General features: G+C 48.1%; 2 protein-coding genes; one reads left to right on the top strand and one right to left on the bottom strand.

Annotated features, from left to right (window-relative positions):
- Positions 1-3196: 3196 nt before the first annotated feature.
- Positions 3197-4035, top strand: GSTUM_00000152001 (uncharacterized protein; the record flags this gene model as incomplete). XM_002835372.2 has 1 exon in its annotated part: positions 3197-4035. One exon carries the CDS (start codon positions 3197-3199, stop codon positions 3380-3382), a length of 186 nt encoding a protein of 61 aa, XP_002835418.1. The 3' UTR covers positions 3383-4035.
- A 6321-nt stretch (positions 4036-10356) lies between these two features.
- GSTUM_00000151001 (uncharacterized protein) lies at positions 10357-12174 on the bottom strand (the record flags this gene model as incomplete). XM_002835371.2 has 1 exon in its annotated part: positions 10357-12174. The coding sequence occupies exon 1, from the start codon at positions 11746-11748 to the stop codon at positions 10357-10359; it is 1392 nt and encodes a 463-aa protein (XP_002835417.1). The 5' UTR covers positions 11749-12174.
- Positions 12175-15653: the final 3479 nt, after the last annotated feature.

The raw sequence follows: 15653 nt of genomic DNA, 5'->3' as shown, positions 1-15653 counted from the left end.
TGCGAAATGGGTCCGCGAGGTTACTCCCGCAGGAGGCCGTGATCTATGGATACTACGTTTGAGATCGCGGAAGCGTTATCAGATCATCCCCTCTAGTTCCCCCCCGAAATACTGCACAATTAACCTAGCCAGGCTCCCCAGGAGTGGTTCGATTGTCGGGATAGTAGGTGGCCTAGACCTCACAGCTCAGGGATGGGCTGGCCGTATGGCAGCGGCTCTCTCTACTGTAAACACCGCGGTGATTGTTACAAATATGCATCACTGATGGAGAAACCCCGCACATATGTGTAACTCACGATAGAAAAAAATCCGCACTTTCTTTCAATTGAAAGCCTTAGGCAGCTCACTTCATCATTATAAACAAGAATCTCGATGCTAGAGAGGTTGTTGCTGCACGGCATAAGGCAGTATATTTCAGGGCGCCCGATACTCTCTCCCGGGACAACGAGAAATTAACACACACGCTATACAATTTTTCTCACCGAGTGATGAAATATGAATGGAACCCTTTTCAACGTATAATAACTAGGTACAATATGCAAAATTTTGTGCGCGGGGGTTCATGCAGGGCGCTGTGTAGAGATAACCCGGACGGTTAGACTTGCACGAAAGACGCAGCTTTCCGAGATCAGAGCGTGAGGGCCTCGCGAGAGGAGAGGAGGGGCAAGAGCGGGGCGTGGGATCGCCCTCATGCTCTGTTCGAAAACGGCAAGTGTGGGAAGGGCTTGAGTAAAAACGTACACGCTGCCTTCGCGGGTTTCGTGTTGCGCGCAGTAGTGCGTTTTCCCCATTACCAAAGGGTTTCTTTCTTTATAGCGTGGATTTCCATTCCACTACCGTACCGGGATACTCCTCCTAAGAGTTTGTATCACCGTCCACTCCACTTTAGGCCCCTGTTTTGTTTTTCGTCTTTCTTTTTTGTAGTGTTCGGCACGAGGCGCGGGTCCTCGTGCCGGTCACCTTTTTTTTGTGCACGGGTAGGACGGAGGGAGTCTAGACTGTGCTATACTACACAGGTACATTCGGCGTGGGCATCTCTCTGCACTCGACGAGAAGCAGATATATGGTAATTCGTAGTGGGAGTTCCCACGTTGATATCCGTCAAGTGCAGTACCGGCATAGGATATGGAAGTCGTGGTGCATTTGTCTTACTGAAGAATCATTACTCTGCGGGCTCATGCAGGTGTGTCCTCCCGATGTCTCACGCTTATCATAGTCTAATATACGAAATACCCTTACTCATAATGTCGTGACGTTTGTAAAACGGACTGCTATTGCACACCACCAAATTTCCGAGGTTCCGCCCAATTTCTGGCAGTATACAATATCAGCCCGTTTCACAAGCCTTGCGACATTATGAGCAGAGCACTACCAACCCCCCTCCACATATTCACACAGAGAGCATCAGCAGGGAGGAGGTGAATTTGATGGGATTTTCAAGCCTACGGAGCGAGGAGAACTGGAGAGCCACCGAGTCGCAGAGGGTTTATGATCCAAGTGCTACATTAAACAGCACACAGTTGAATCCCAGCCAAAGCCTCCGGACGTCTAGAGTACCGGAAGCGAGGAAGGAGCCTAGGGAGGGGACTCAAGGATCTTGCAATTGGGCATCGCTCTGTCTTGTCTCGCACTTCATGGATGTGGGTGGCGGATTTGGAGAGTAAAGAAGATGAGAGGTGGGCTCGGAAGGGGTGTGTAACTGGGATGAACATCAGAATATTCGCCGGATATATGGGTAGTGGTGGGAAATGACGAAAACCAGTCATTCTCTTGCGAACGGGGAGGGTCCTCGGTGAGTCAATATGGCGCCATCAGCAGGGATATTCTCGAGAAACTTTATCGATAAGTTATTGGTCATTGCTTGCTGACTCCAGGATTCCTTCACTTGGGAAGGGTGGTTACAGCAGCAACAGCGATACCATATCAGTAATGAGAAATTGCTGGGGTTTAGCTATTTATTTGTTCACTTTGGGTGTGCATCTGTAGGGGTCATGTGTACTGACCGAGCGGTCGGGAACTATTACTCATATATCCGTGCACTAACAAGTTTATTATAGAAAGCGTGAAGTGCTTGTAAACAGCTTTCAAAATGCTTATCGTTTGTCATCAACCTTTCATGGATCTGTGACACAGTCATATGACACCAGCGAAACGATGGTGATTGGCTGGGGCACGAAAAATCAACACGAGTGAGTTCCTGTGATCACCCGGATAGTGTTTACCAGTAGACTCTGGTTGATGCTTGCTGATATCATGTATCCCTCTCCGTGAATTGTGCAATCTACCATGGAGAGTGCCCAACAGGTTATAATTGGGAAGGAATCGTGCCTTAACTGCCCTACTCCCTAAGCATCACTTCTGAGTAATGGATACGATCAGATCATGACCAAGCAGAATCCTCTTGATCTGCTCGATTTTCTCCATCAGGGGTATTTCTCGGTCGTGGCCGGTCGCTCTATCCATACCCATACGTCTTGGTAATCAAGAAGTTGCACTGTAATAGCATCTATCGAAGAAAGAGTTTATTGCTTGGGAATCCCTTAACTTTGACTTGGGGTACGTCAAGACCCGACCTGGCGGTTGCTGGGTACTGCTGGGTTTTGTAGGCGGCTGGTAATTTTCTGCCGGACTGACTCAGGCTTTTCAAAGCCATTGTCTTGGGATCACTTCTCCCGTGCGATGGACAGTGGCAGGAACAGCACCGGGCTCTGTAGGAGGGCGCAGTAGAAGGGGGATCTGGTTCAGTCACAGATTTCCGTGATACATTGGGCAGACGGTGGGGTATGAATCACCCATGGGGCCCGCCACAGTAGGTGGGTGCTGGGAATAAGTTTGACTGTAGATGGGAGAGCTGTTTAATGACTGGACCGTCAGTGGAAAGGAACGATTGCCATTCAACAGCTACCCTACGAGAAACGCTTGATTATTCGATCATGGGGTCCTCCCAACCGGGCTCGTGTCCGTCACCAAGCACCACTTGGTGCCAACCCTATGGCACTGCCCTGAACGATAAACTTCTCAGAGAACTTTATGTAGAGTTTTGAGATCCGCTGTGTTCACTCTAGTATAGTATACTCTATTTACCTTTCGCTAGTAAAAAAAAATTTATCCACACTCGATTTATCTACCTATTTCTTTCTTTTGAGAATCTAGCCGATTTGTAACTCAGGCGATGTAGAGGGTGGTTCCGTGGTAAATGGCCTCCTACAGACCAGTTCACCGATCTCCGCGACAGAGCTCATACTCGAAACCACCCTTCCAAAAACCAAAGAAGTCAAAACAAAATTTTTCTTTTTCTTTTTCAATTCTTGTCTCTTTTTTCCTTTTTTCCCTTACGCTACCTAGCGGATCGCAGTCCTCACACTCGGGTGTTTTGGCCTAGGGCCCGATGCTGTTCTCACACCTCGTAGAAGGACGGGTTTTGCCCTATGAGCCTACTCCGAGAATCTAGGAGCCTCGATTTCCTAATCCCGATAGGGTAAGCCTGTTGCCCTTCCTGCCCCACTTGATGGATGGTTGGGTAGTATCATATCATATTATCATAAATAATTATGAGTGAGAATTGGGCCACTGGGCTGCTGATACCAGTAGTTGCGTGAAGGTTAATTGGTTCTTCCCATCTTAGCCGCAGAGCCAGCTAGATACCTCTCCTAATATCACGCCATCGAGAGAGAAAATACCTGTACTGCTGGTAGTTAGGCTTGGGATTTTTACCCAGTGTTGGGACTAAAGTTAACATATCATCACCAAACATTGGATGCCCTACTGGAGAAGACACCCCCTCGAGGGATGAATTATAAACACTGATCACTCCTACTACACATTTATTAGTATGCTGGTATGGGAACCAGACGATGTGACCCTCTCTAAATCCTACCTTACCCACGCCCGGGCCTGTGTGTCCTTTGCTCTTTTATATCACCAACCTTCTAACTTTGATTATCTCTCTATGGATGAATGAATTCTGTTAGTAGCTATTAGAGCACCATGGTATAATATTAAATGACTTATGGTAGCCCCGTTTTGGGCATTGCGTCCGACTTTCAAGTTAGTGACGATGATGCAAGCGACAACCGTATCACTTGTAGGAGTTTGCAGGGTCCGAAGTGAGTAACCGCGTGTGAGTTACATGTCCCCCCGGACTCTTTAGGCTTTAGGGTTAGAGCCTGTGTCACGATTGAGCGGAAGGTGAGGTCACCATCTAATTTATCATAGCGTATCGCCACGAGACCCCCTCTGCGTATCCGGACGGAGCCCGAGTAACTAGGTCTATCTGGGGTGAACCATAGCGTATAGTAGATCCAAGGCTTATGATACTACCCTCAGCCAATAAATCAAGCGCCAGTCCCTGGAACACAGAGAGGGCACTTCAATGCAATAGGCTTAACAACGTATCATACTCAGTCACAAGACGATTGGATTGTTTTTCTCATGCTGTGCGAGCGCACATGTACTGTACCTTAGGGTGTTAATGTTGGCCTCATATTATGATAATTCATAGATGTGCCTTTATCATACCTGTCCCTATGCATGGCGCACCCGATGACCAACCCCCTGATAGAGCAATCCCATCGTGGGATGATATCAGTATTAGGTTGGGGCACAGTGAGGTCTGATGCACCGGGAGGACTGTTTTGGGTAATGCACACTGGTGTACTGTACTCGACCACCACATTTGTATTTAGCAGTGCTGGGATCCTCCCTTTCTCTCTGAGTCTCTCTTGAGCATGTACATCGAATATTGAACACTCCTTTCCACACACGGTTCTCTTAGAACACAAGAACCACTTGTGTACAACAGTCGTGCTTCATCCACCACCGATTTTCCTTGCGCACGATCAGCCTTCTATTTGAGTGTTGCTATCACCACCAACCATGCGTAGCATAGCATGCAGGTGGTCAAGCATGCATTATACTTGAAATGTACGGACACCAACCTCCCTGCAATTGCATGCAAGATTACGCTGGGTATTAAGCACGAAAGGAAGCACTTCTTTTCGGAAGCGGGGGGGATAACGAGTGATAGAGGGTGTTGCCCTAGGGTGTGGGTGGTGGGATGTCCTCTCTCGTGCTATCTCTAGAGATAAGACTTTAGTCGAGGGATGCGCGGAGCGCTCTCCGTATAGCTTGGGTTCTAGTATTACGTCCTTCCCCCCTGGATAGCTCTGGGATTTCGCTCCCTTCGGAGTTGGAATAGGGTGTTTGTTACCGTGTAAGTTAGGAGTAAGTCTCCCGTGCGGGAGCCTCAACCTATCATTTGATAGTTGGATTATAATAAAACCAATATGAACGACATCAGTTGATCTAGAACGTTATATATACAGCTGTTCCCGTTTAATGAATCGAATTATTTGTTCCTTCCTTGGTTTATACAGTACCACTAAGAAGAAGTGAATAGTATCATAGTTCCCTTGAGGAATGAGTGATTTGCAAATCGATAGGGTAACATCCAACACCTCTTTCAAAGCTTATTGAGACTGAGATAGCCTGAGCTGTTCTTCCGCCTTCACCCTCCAAAAAAATGAGAAGAGAAAGAAAGAAGCCAAAACAGTCCTAGCGGCCCAACCCACGCCCGGCGCACTAGCAGTATCGTACTCCACGGTATTGCATGGGGAGAATAATATAGTTCCCTGCCAAACCTCTATTATAATATACCTAAGCAAGGCAGATGCAAGAGCACGGGAAAATTCTAGCACCAGAACCTCCAGGAACTCCGGCCTCGACACCCCCTGCTCGAGAACGTATGATACATGCCGCGGATCACACTGGGAAGCCAGACCGCGCTTCTCGGCCTCTCGCGAAAAAAACAACTCTCCCCCACACATTACCCTTGCGAGTTGCGTTGTGTGAGAGGGCGTGATCGATTAACTTACCCAGCTATCATAATATTATCTATAAAACAGGTGTCGCCCAAATCACACCTTTGTCAGTCAGACGCACCTCTTTAAGCCCGACCCCACAATATACTACCTTCCTTCCTCCTCTCTGGTTCCTTTCTTGTTCCCGGTTCTGTGGGTTGTGTGGAGATGGAATTGATTGTACATCATTATAACACTGCATATGTGCGGATTGCGGCATCACAGCTGGTTGTACCACGCCAGTCGCTCCGGAAAGACCTCGTACTCCTTTGCGGGCCAACAGAGGAATCCACGGTGAATAAATTAACATATTACTGTGACTTGGATAAGAGAAACTTTCCTTAGGGCGTCGAAATCCCCCCTCCAAGTAACGGTTTTGTTTCCCCCCACGCCCATCAAAATAAAGCTTGGAATCCTGGATTATCGGACACTCGGCCCTGTGTACGAACAAACCATAGTACTCTATAGTGTGGTTTTGTTACATTACCCTGGCATCTGCAGCTAGCTCATTCACTGAACTTTCACATGAATCGAGATCCATATTTTTCTTCCTTTCTCACATTAGCAATTGGATGAACCCCATATTGTCCGTACAGTGTTTTCTACGAGCTACAACTAGCAAGTCTCAATTGCCAAGAAAACGCTAGTTGCGATAGATCTACGTACAAAAACCGTGGCCATAATGAAGCGATTAGTTTTATTTATCCGATGATGATACTAGCAAGCCAACAGCGCTCTGACCCATTCCAGATCTGCGCAACATAGGGACTAAGTAAGTCGGACACTGGCAGAAATTATCTCGTCCCCACTGCGTGTCCGTGGCAGCGCCTGAGCACTACGACTGCACTTCATCGAGGTAGCCGAAAAACCAATTCCTTGCGCGCTCAGCAATTACCCTCCTCAATTTTGCTTCCTCGACGCCCAACTCCACCATTCTCTCCCATTCTTCCTCTATCACATCGTTCTCCACCCATTTGGTGAATTGGGGGGTACTCCTCCTGCCGTTCCGGCCATGTTCCAGTGTTCCCACCTCCCTAAGGTACTCGACCCCTTGCTCGAATCGAGCTTCTGTAATGGCGTAGTCCGCAAACGCTGTAGCAAGACCGATAGCGTCGGGGTCCCTGGGCGTGGTCGGCCTGATCCGGCTGACGACCTCGAACTTCTCCCCCTTGGTCTTGAAGTTCCACAGCGTCGTACAATCGCTTGGCCAGGTTTCGCCTTCGAACGGTATCATGGTCCAGACCAGGCCTTCCCCAGTTCCGGATATTTTCCTCCCCCTGGAGTCCAGAAACGACGCTGCAAAGGGGCATTCGTCCTCCACCTTCTTCGTGATCTCATACAGCCAGTTTGAAATCTCCGTCGTATCTTCCATAAAATCGATTGTCGCCTCCCACGTGGGCCATTTCATGATGTTGAAAATGCGCTCGGACTCTATTGACACGTCCTTGTACTCGCGCATGTCGACCCACGCCCCATCCACCCTGATGTTGAAAATGCAGAAGAACCTGGGAAGTCGATTGATGGCGACATTCCTGTAGATGTCGCGCCCAGCGACCTCGCCAGCTATCATGATTTCGGAGAATGGGGTGGTGTCTGGCTGCCCCTTCCCCAAGTTGTAGATTTTCATTATCTTATCGACGAGTAGATGTAGAGGTTTGCCGTTCAGAAGTGCAGGGATCGGTCCCGCGTCCTGGGATGTTACTACCCTGTTGCGTGATTGGAAGACCGGATTGTGTCGATCATCGTTGCGGAACATCTACAATTTTTATTTCATCGAATTAATTCTAATTCCCCTATACCGCTCTACCGCCTTCGATAAGCTTGTAGAGAAAAATCTGGGCAATGGGTTGAGTGTGAAAGGGAGGGAATAGAGGGGAATAGTACGATTGTCGCGTTATAGCCATGCAACTTTAGGGTTCCCATGAGCCTTGCTTTAGAGGGGAAAGGAGGCTGTTGCTCCTGTTCGCTGGCCGCCTTCAGGGCCGGAACGTAGCGCTTCACAAACGTGTCGAAGGTCAGGGTGTGTGGGTAAGGTGTGTGAGCCGGCGGTGCATTGTTATCGACCTGCCCGGTTGGGGCTTCACTCATTGCGGTTTCGTAGGAGTTTGACGGCGGTTGAAATTGGGGGTTTGAGGTACGTGGTGGAAATCCTAGATCCCTATGCTTTAGGATTTCGTAGACTTCTCGTTGGATGGAAAGGAGGGGGAAAGTATTGCATGGTCTATATGTTTTATATCTGGGGTATCATACGGTAGTTGACATTTTTGCTTTTCACGTCGTATTGTCAATGACTGAGCCAATGGCTGAGTCACCTCGTATCCGCTGTGGCTTGTACAGCACCATAACTGGGCCAGTGACTGTTTAAAGCCCCTGGCCTTAAGTACCATGCCGGTACGAGGACCTTAGTGAAAACAGATAACCCCCGGTCACACAATTGGCTGGCGATGTTTCATCTAAATGAGGATAGTAAAGTCGAGGAGGTGCCGGTATCTCGAGTACAAGTGCACTGCCACAATATCACATTCCACCAACAACCCGAGAAACAAGCTACCGGCAACGCGAGTGTCAGCACAACACAAGACGTCACTCGAAGGTTGTCAAGGGCACCGACAAATCTCACAACGTATGATATCTATCGTTTTTCTCTCTTTGGCTGAGGGCGCGGTGTGGCCACCGCAATATGGTGTACTCAGATTTCCGCCCTTGCACCAGTTGACAAGAGGGAGAGGGTTTGTGGTATGATATATCGTATTGGGCATCCGTCGAGGGGAGGTTAGGGAAGGATATCGTATGGGGGATCTAGAAGGTAGCATATAGAATGTGAATACACAATTTTTCCTAGTAGAGAAACAGGGGTTCTTATATTAGACCTTCTCTTACTAGCACTTCTGTCCCCGCAAACTTTTTTTGTGGAACCCGCGGTCAGCAATCTTGGAATTATCATTTTATTCTTCCCTTTCCTTTTTTAAAGGTCTGCACCGGGGTATCAATCATGCAGGATGTTCCTTCCATGGGTACAGCACAACATTTCAGAACCCAACTAGCCGGACCAGCTCTGGGGAAGAATCTCAGGGCTGCAAAATAAGAATAGATATATCCCGGTGGTCTCGACTCATGTGCTGATACTGTTTGCCGAATTTCTGCTGCAACAATGTATCTTCGATCCCTCCCGGACACTGCAATACCGGTAATGGTACTTGTATATACAAGGATTATTGGTGCGACTATCCTCAAAGGACCTCAAAGCATTGTAGAAGCACCTTGCGGTGCGGGGGGATACCATGACACTGGTACTGGTGTTCCCGTAATCGAGCTAGTAGATATAATTTCGATCTAGCCCAAAGTCTGTTGTTGAGACTAGTATTACTACACATGCACATGGTCCTCATCTACCAAGCTCGTAGCCAGTGGGGAGAGGTTAGACTGGACTTAGACTGGTATCAGTGGGGCTATTGCTAGAGTCATTGGTGTCTTATTTGTGCTTGCACTGCACAGTAAATCCTACTAGCGGCCGTGGGTGATGGTCTCAGGCTTCGAAGCAGTGAGCCCGGTCGCAGAAATCATTAAGTAAAGGTCCCACCGAAGTGTTTGCTTTTTAGATACCGTACTAGTATTGTCATTCGAGCGCTACACGCCATGGAAATGGCCATGGTTACGTTTTGGAAGTTCCCGAGCCTCCCCGTTTATAACATCTACTCCAATACTGCATCTCTGAATGGCTGGCCAGGCGCCATCCTCTTCTTTCCGCCCTGGGAATCGCACAGTACCCGGAAAACCCATCACGATATTTCCCCGCACTCCGAGATCGGAGCGTCCAATAACTCGCGGGGATCGAAACACCAAATGCCCGCTTCCTATACTTAAAGTTAAAAAAAACCGGCTTTATAGTACAAGGTTGAAAAATACACAAGACCGCCGGTTAGCGCCATGCTTGGGCTGCTGCCACCGGCCGTACCCTACCCCGACTAGCACCCTGCTGCGTCCTCCTCACATACTTCTTATCTAAGATATCATACTTCTTCCATTAGGAGAAGCGATATAACAGAACTTCAGTCTGAGGCCTAGTGCTCTTTCTGAACCAGCAGAAATGACTGACACCCTACTGCTATCACACAAACATGCCGGCATCGGCATCACTCTTAAGTCTATTGTCCAAGTCGAAACACGTAAGACCCGCTAAGGACGCAAGCGGGCGCCGCGACAAAATGCGAAATAAATTGTTGAGTAGTCGAGTAGTACAGCGGGGGACGAAATTTGATAAGATGATTTCAGTGGCCTGAGGTTCGGCAGATTCATGAAGGTTTTCTTTTCGGAACACTAACTCTGACGAGTATCTGTATGGGCAGTATTAGCGCCTGTTTCTGTTTTCGCTCTGAGTTTTTATCCGCCATGGGATCCTTCCCACACGCAATGGCTGTACCCTAGGAAATGCTTGTCATGCACTATACCTACAATCATGCCACGGATTTAACAAAAAAAATAATCTCTGAATGGTTGGCTATTGGTTCGGGCCCACGAGGTGCGCCTGGTGAGTACGACGTGCTAGAATGAAAGTCAGCACGCGCGCTGGGAATCTCCTCCGTCTCGTTTGCTCACCCACCTCATCTGCAGCTTTTGTGGAAGGTCGTAACACCATCTCTACTTCATTCTCGGAGGATCTCATCTCAATATCCTTCTGAGGGTGTACACGCCTGAGCTCGCTCAACCACCACTCTGTGTATGGTTTTTTCGCAGGCCCCGAAAGACTCTCAAGAACCGGAAAGCAGGCCTCAGAAGTCGATTTGACGAGATAGTAAGTAACAGTCTCGGTGCGTGTATCCTCCTCACCTCTCAGGATGATATCCCAAAAGACTGACTTCAATGTAGCAGACTTCAACACTGTCGCTCTCGGTGAGGTTTCTATATCCCCTCTCGTAGGGGCCGAAACATCAACATTTTCCAAGCGCAGATATTTCAGATTCTTGGAGTGGGCAAGCAAGTTCCTGAGATCCACGAACCGGATATCTCTATCTCCCACCGTGATTGCGGTCAGCATTCCTGTTCCTGTGGCAGCTCGCCTCGCTTCCCGTCGGATAATCTGCGATATTGTCGGCGCTCCTGCGCCAATAAAGCGCATCGCTGTTGTCATGGGAAAATCAATGGCGTCCACGGTTGGTGAATCTCTTCTAAGCGAAGGCCGAGTCGGGCGGCTGATTTCCACTTCACAGGTCTCTGTTGCGAGTGCTTTGAATATCGCAGGGCTGTAAAATGGCAGGTCAAAGTCGCTGTATATTTCGAGGCTAGGGGACTTTTCAGATAACCCATAACTCTGCGTGGGAATGTCGTTGTATCCCGTTCTGCCGATTGGGAGTTTGATCCGTACGTGATTGCATTTGCAGCCTTCCAGCCGCGGCTTCCAGGTCATTCTCGTAATTGATTTCTTCACAATATAGCTCAGGGCCTCCGCGGACGCTCCGACTACTTCTGGATCGAGATGGAAGTCAATCCACCGTAGCGAAGTCAGATAAGGTATAGTCTCCTCTACCAGCTTCCCAATCTTCTCCAGCGTATCGGCCAACGGGTAACGATATTTTAGGCCCCTCTTCGACAACGCCGCTCGCCCGCGCCAACCCGGCATCGGCATCGGAAAGAGGGCGCCCAACTCCCAGCAGACTACCATCTTTCTGATTTCCGGACCCCGAGTTATCGTTCGTCGGAACAACCGAAGTGTCTTCAACCGCGCATTCAGTTTTTCTATTTTTGTCTTCTCGTGCATTTTTATAAGTCCTGCGTGGCATGCACCAATCTTGCTGCGTTCGGGCCTCTCGCGGTCGAAGACGTTGAAGAAAAACCTGTCGTCTTTACTCCACTGGAACTTTTTGTTCACGCAATCGAAGTAGATTGTCCTCATCACCTGGCGTGAACATACTATACCCTATTCGAACCACGCGGTATAGAAGTGGACGGGCGGTCTTGTACCAGTGACGAGATACAAGGCTGACAGAGAGAAGGTAGCCGGTCTGGCATGTCGTACAGGTGTAGTCGTTGGAGGAAGGGGATCTCTCCAGGGTCACTCCGTGGCAGGTGTGAACGGGAGATTGCGGGAGAGTATTGCTGGGCGCCAGATATTCAAATATCTGGAAAAGGATTTCGGCCGGGAGGAAGGGCAAAGGGGGGGGGGCTAGAGGCCTGACGTTCGATTTCCAAATGATCCTTCCCTCAGTTCGGCGCATCTTGATTCTCGCAAGTTTCGCTGTCGTACCGAACAATGATGAGAACGCTTTGCAAAAGCGCGCTGCCGTCGGAAGATGGAGTTGAGGTATCAATAATGAATTTGTGATGAGGCCACAGTTGCCTTGGGTTGGATGTAAGGTGCCAGGTTATCAGCTGTCGCTCGAGTGTAACGTTCCCCGCACCGAATACCGTACCGAAACCTCTTGATGATTCGTGGGCCCCAAAGGGGCAGGGCACTTGTGCCTGTATTCTGGTCTCATACCAGCACGAGTATTCCTTCGAAAAAAGAAAACAAACCATATTACAGGCAGATGGACACCATCTTATCGGTACATTCCTTTCACGAGTACAAGATAAGACCCGTAAACAATGCCATAGGCGATTCGGCGGCTCCATACGGGATAGACGTGGCTCCAACAACAAATTCTATGAATTCTCGCCAATTCCAAGGGTACCGGTACGGGTATCCGGAAATCCTGCTGCCAAGACCGCAGATTCAGGTGTGAGTCCCAGGGGCACGGCGCCCGAACATCCGGATATCTTCAGAATCGGTGAGCAAATGGGTTCCGGGAAGGAGGAAAATATCATCCACCTTAACCATCCACATTGCAGTACGATACCCTAATTCCTGCTTCCATTTGGACCGAGCTCATCGGGTTGATGGATTTAGGCATCGTGGCGTGAGTGAGTGGGAATGACAACCAAATGCATTGGCTATTTAGTGTTAAGATCTTCTGACCACAGTACCGTAAATAATTTACCCCTTTTACACCGTTAAACTTTTTGGCGGATAGCCCCACCATTAATTGTTAGACGCGACCTCGATATCATGGGACTTGGACGGGTTCATGGTGAGTTGGTTCCCTTCTGACTTTACCGATACCGGTAGTCTACGGTACCTAAGGCCCAACTAGGACCTGACGGTTCATAATATGACAGGAAAAAAAGAGTCCCCGGTCGTTCGGGGGGATATTTTTCACGATGGAGAAAAGCGATCCACGTATGATACAAGTGGAAGCTGGAAGGGGGGCATCAAGGAAGAAAAAAAAAAAGGAAGCTCCGTTGCGGGGAATCGAACCCCGATCTCGTCGGTGAAAGCGACGGATGCTAGCCGTTACACCACAACGGATTACAGTGATTTCGTCGATTTTGTCATAACATCCTTATTTTCCGTCGATAGTTGCATTTTAACATGATACTGAAAAACAAAAGATTTGTGCGGAATGGTATGTGTACTTCACAGGATGAGAACCTGCTAGTCACCAACAATCACTGATGAAACTTTCGAACCGTAAGAAAATGCCTTGCAATTGCGATCACCTTCAATCTCCAAGCTAGCTAATCAACCTCTTCGCACAAGACAAACCTCAAAAAAAGAAAACCCCAGAGGAAAAAAAATCCAACCTGTCCTGGTTGTCCAACTATCTAGCTACAAGACACAAATTCAAAACCGTTTCCCCACTTTCCGTGTTCCTCCGTTCCTCCGTTGAAATGCGGTGGTGGTGGTGGTAGTGGTGGTGGTAGTGGTGGTGGTGGTAGTGGTAAAGAAAAAAATAAAATAGGAGAAGAAAACCGTGGCTATATAGACTAAACTTCCACCCCCCTGTCCACCAAGCCTAGCAAACCCTCTCCCATTGAGAACACAACATATTCAGCTCCCAGTAAATACAAACAATATATGATTCCCCATTCTGAGTAAAGAGCTAACTAAAATAATTGTGAAGCTAAGCTAAAGATTTGCGAAACTAGCTAAAAATAATATAAGAAAGCAAAATCAAATTTCATCCGTAACAATACTGTAGCCTTGTGTCACTACTCGAGCACAGCTCGCCCCATGGCACTCCCGCATCTTTACGGAGAATGCCTCCGTAAACCAAACCAACCAACTTAGGAATTGGGTAGGCATCATTCCAAACCCCATAAGTTCCAAAAATTGCCTCGTTGAGCATATGATATGCGCAAACCGACCAATGTTCTGGCTGTTAAACCATTCAGGAATACTAGTCCACAAGTCATAGTGAGTACAGTATTGGCGGCCTTCGCAGAGACGTCATTCCAGGCATTACCCCTGCAGTTGCTATGATATGATACCGCGATCTCGCTCATTACGGCTTGAGCCCCAGGGGTTTTGCGTAGTGTAACCACTGGGGCTGGTTCTCAATCAAATCTTTAAATGCAATGATATCCTAGGCCACTGGCATAGTGCCCCACTGCTCCGGTGCTGGTTTGCAGTTAGTGTACGGTAGTAGGGTAAGGTATCGCTAGAGGATGTCAATCGGTAACTGTGTTTCTCACATCTTCTGGTGTTTGATCAATAACATCATCTATTTAATCGTAAATTCTCCGCCCTAGAACGTTATCGAAGATGAGCTGAAATACCTAGCTTACTCGGGTCAGGGAATAAATGATGAGACGGACGGGGGTCGGAAAATGTATGTATCTCCATACATTCTCTGACCCCCTTCCGTCTCATCATTTACGCCCTGACCCGAGTACAGTTAGGGATATCGACATGGATACAAGCTCAAACTTAAGTTTAATGAGGTCAGTCTTATAGATATCGCCAATGGTCCGTGCAGCTAACGGTTCTGAACCTAGGGAAACCGAGTATACAAGGTAGGCTGCAAGAATATTTTCCTCAAAGTTACCTCACATCGCGATCGCTGATGCTCCGTATCGCTGCCAGATGATCCCACAAACCCCTATAAGTTACAAGCCAGTTTCTCAAATAGACAAAACCTTGCTGGCAGCGTAGATATTGTGGATGGCCAAGACTACCCGATCACCTGAGCGGAAAAACAAAGACCTTGACGGCTAGATGAGCCATGATCAATCCCCCACCATAGCCTTAACAGGTGTGTCACTAGAAAAACTTTGGCTAAAAAATCAAGGAAACATTACCCAACTCTTCAGATAAGCTTGAAAACTAATACCCTCACCTTCCCAAAAGTTCCGACATGTGATTGAAGACTTTATTGCCATTGTGTAGGCGACTATATCCCCCCAGGGGACATAGTATATCACTTGATCAAATATTCAAAGGAAATAGTTCACCAGGAAAGCCTAAACACTTTACCTCTAATCGCCCCAAGCAGATTGGCCCAAAACCTCTATTAGCAGCTGATTTGTACCCTAATACGGTGTACAAATAGGATCTCTATTGAAGGCTGAGGAAAAGGTGAGCCTGAGGTACCGGTAGTTTCGATAATAGGTAATTTCGCTACGGTGAACACTGGAACATGGTACTGTACAGTACACCGGTAAACCGGGTCGGACTAGATGCCATGAATAACGGCGCCAGTGTTGAAAACCCAGGACTCCCACGGCCCAGCCGGTCCCTGAAGGGCATCGCCTTGGTGCGGAATTTTGACTAATCTTTACCGTGGGTGTCGAGGTCCTCAGCTAGTCGCTCCTGGTGGGGGTAATCATGTGATAAGGGTTTATCGGCATTTCTCAGACCAAAAATTCGTAAATAACGTAAATAAGAACATTCCTACCTAACGGCATCTTATAAGGGTCCATTTCTCTGGGAGCAAGGTGAAAAGACTGGTGCCTATACGGTAGTATTTATATAGTATCGGT

Source organism: Tuber melanosporum, assembly GCF_000151645.1.
Source record: "Tuber melanosporum whole genome shotgun sequence assembly, scaffold_105, strain Mel28".
In the NCBI taxonomy this organism is placed as follows: domain Eukaryota; kingdom Fungi; phylum Ascomycota; class Pezizomycetes; order Pezizales; family Tuberaceae; genus Tuber; species Tuber melanosporum.
This window is presented reverse-complemented; position numbering and strand designations above follow the sequence as displayed.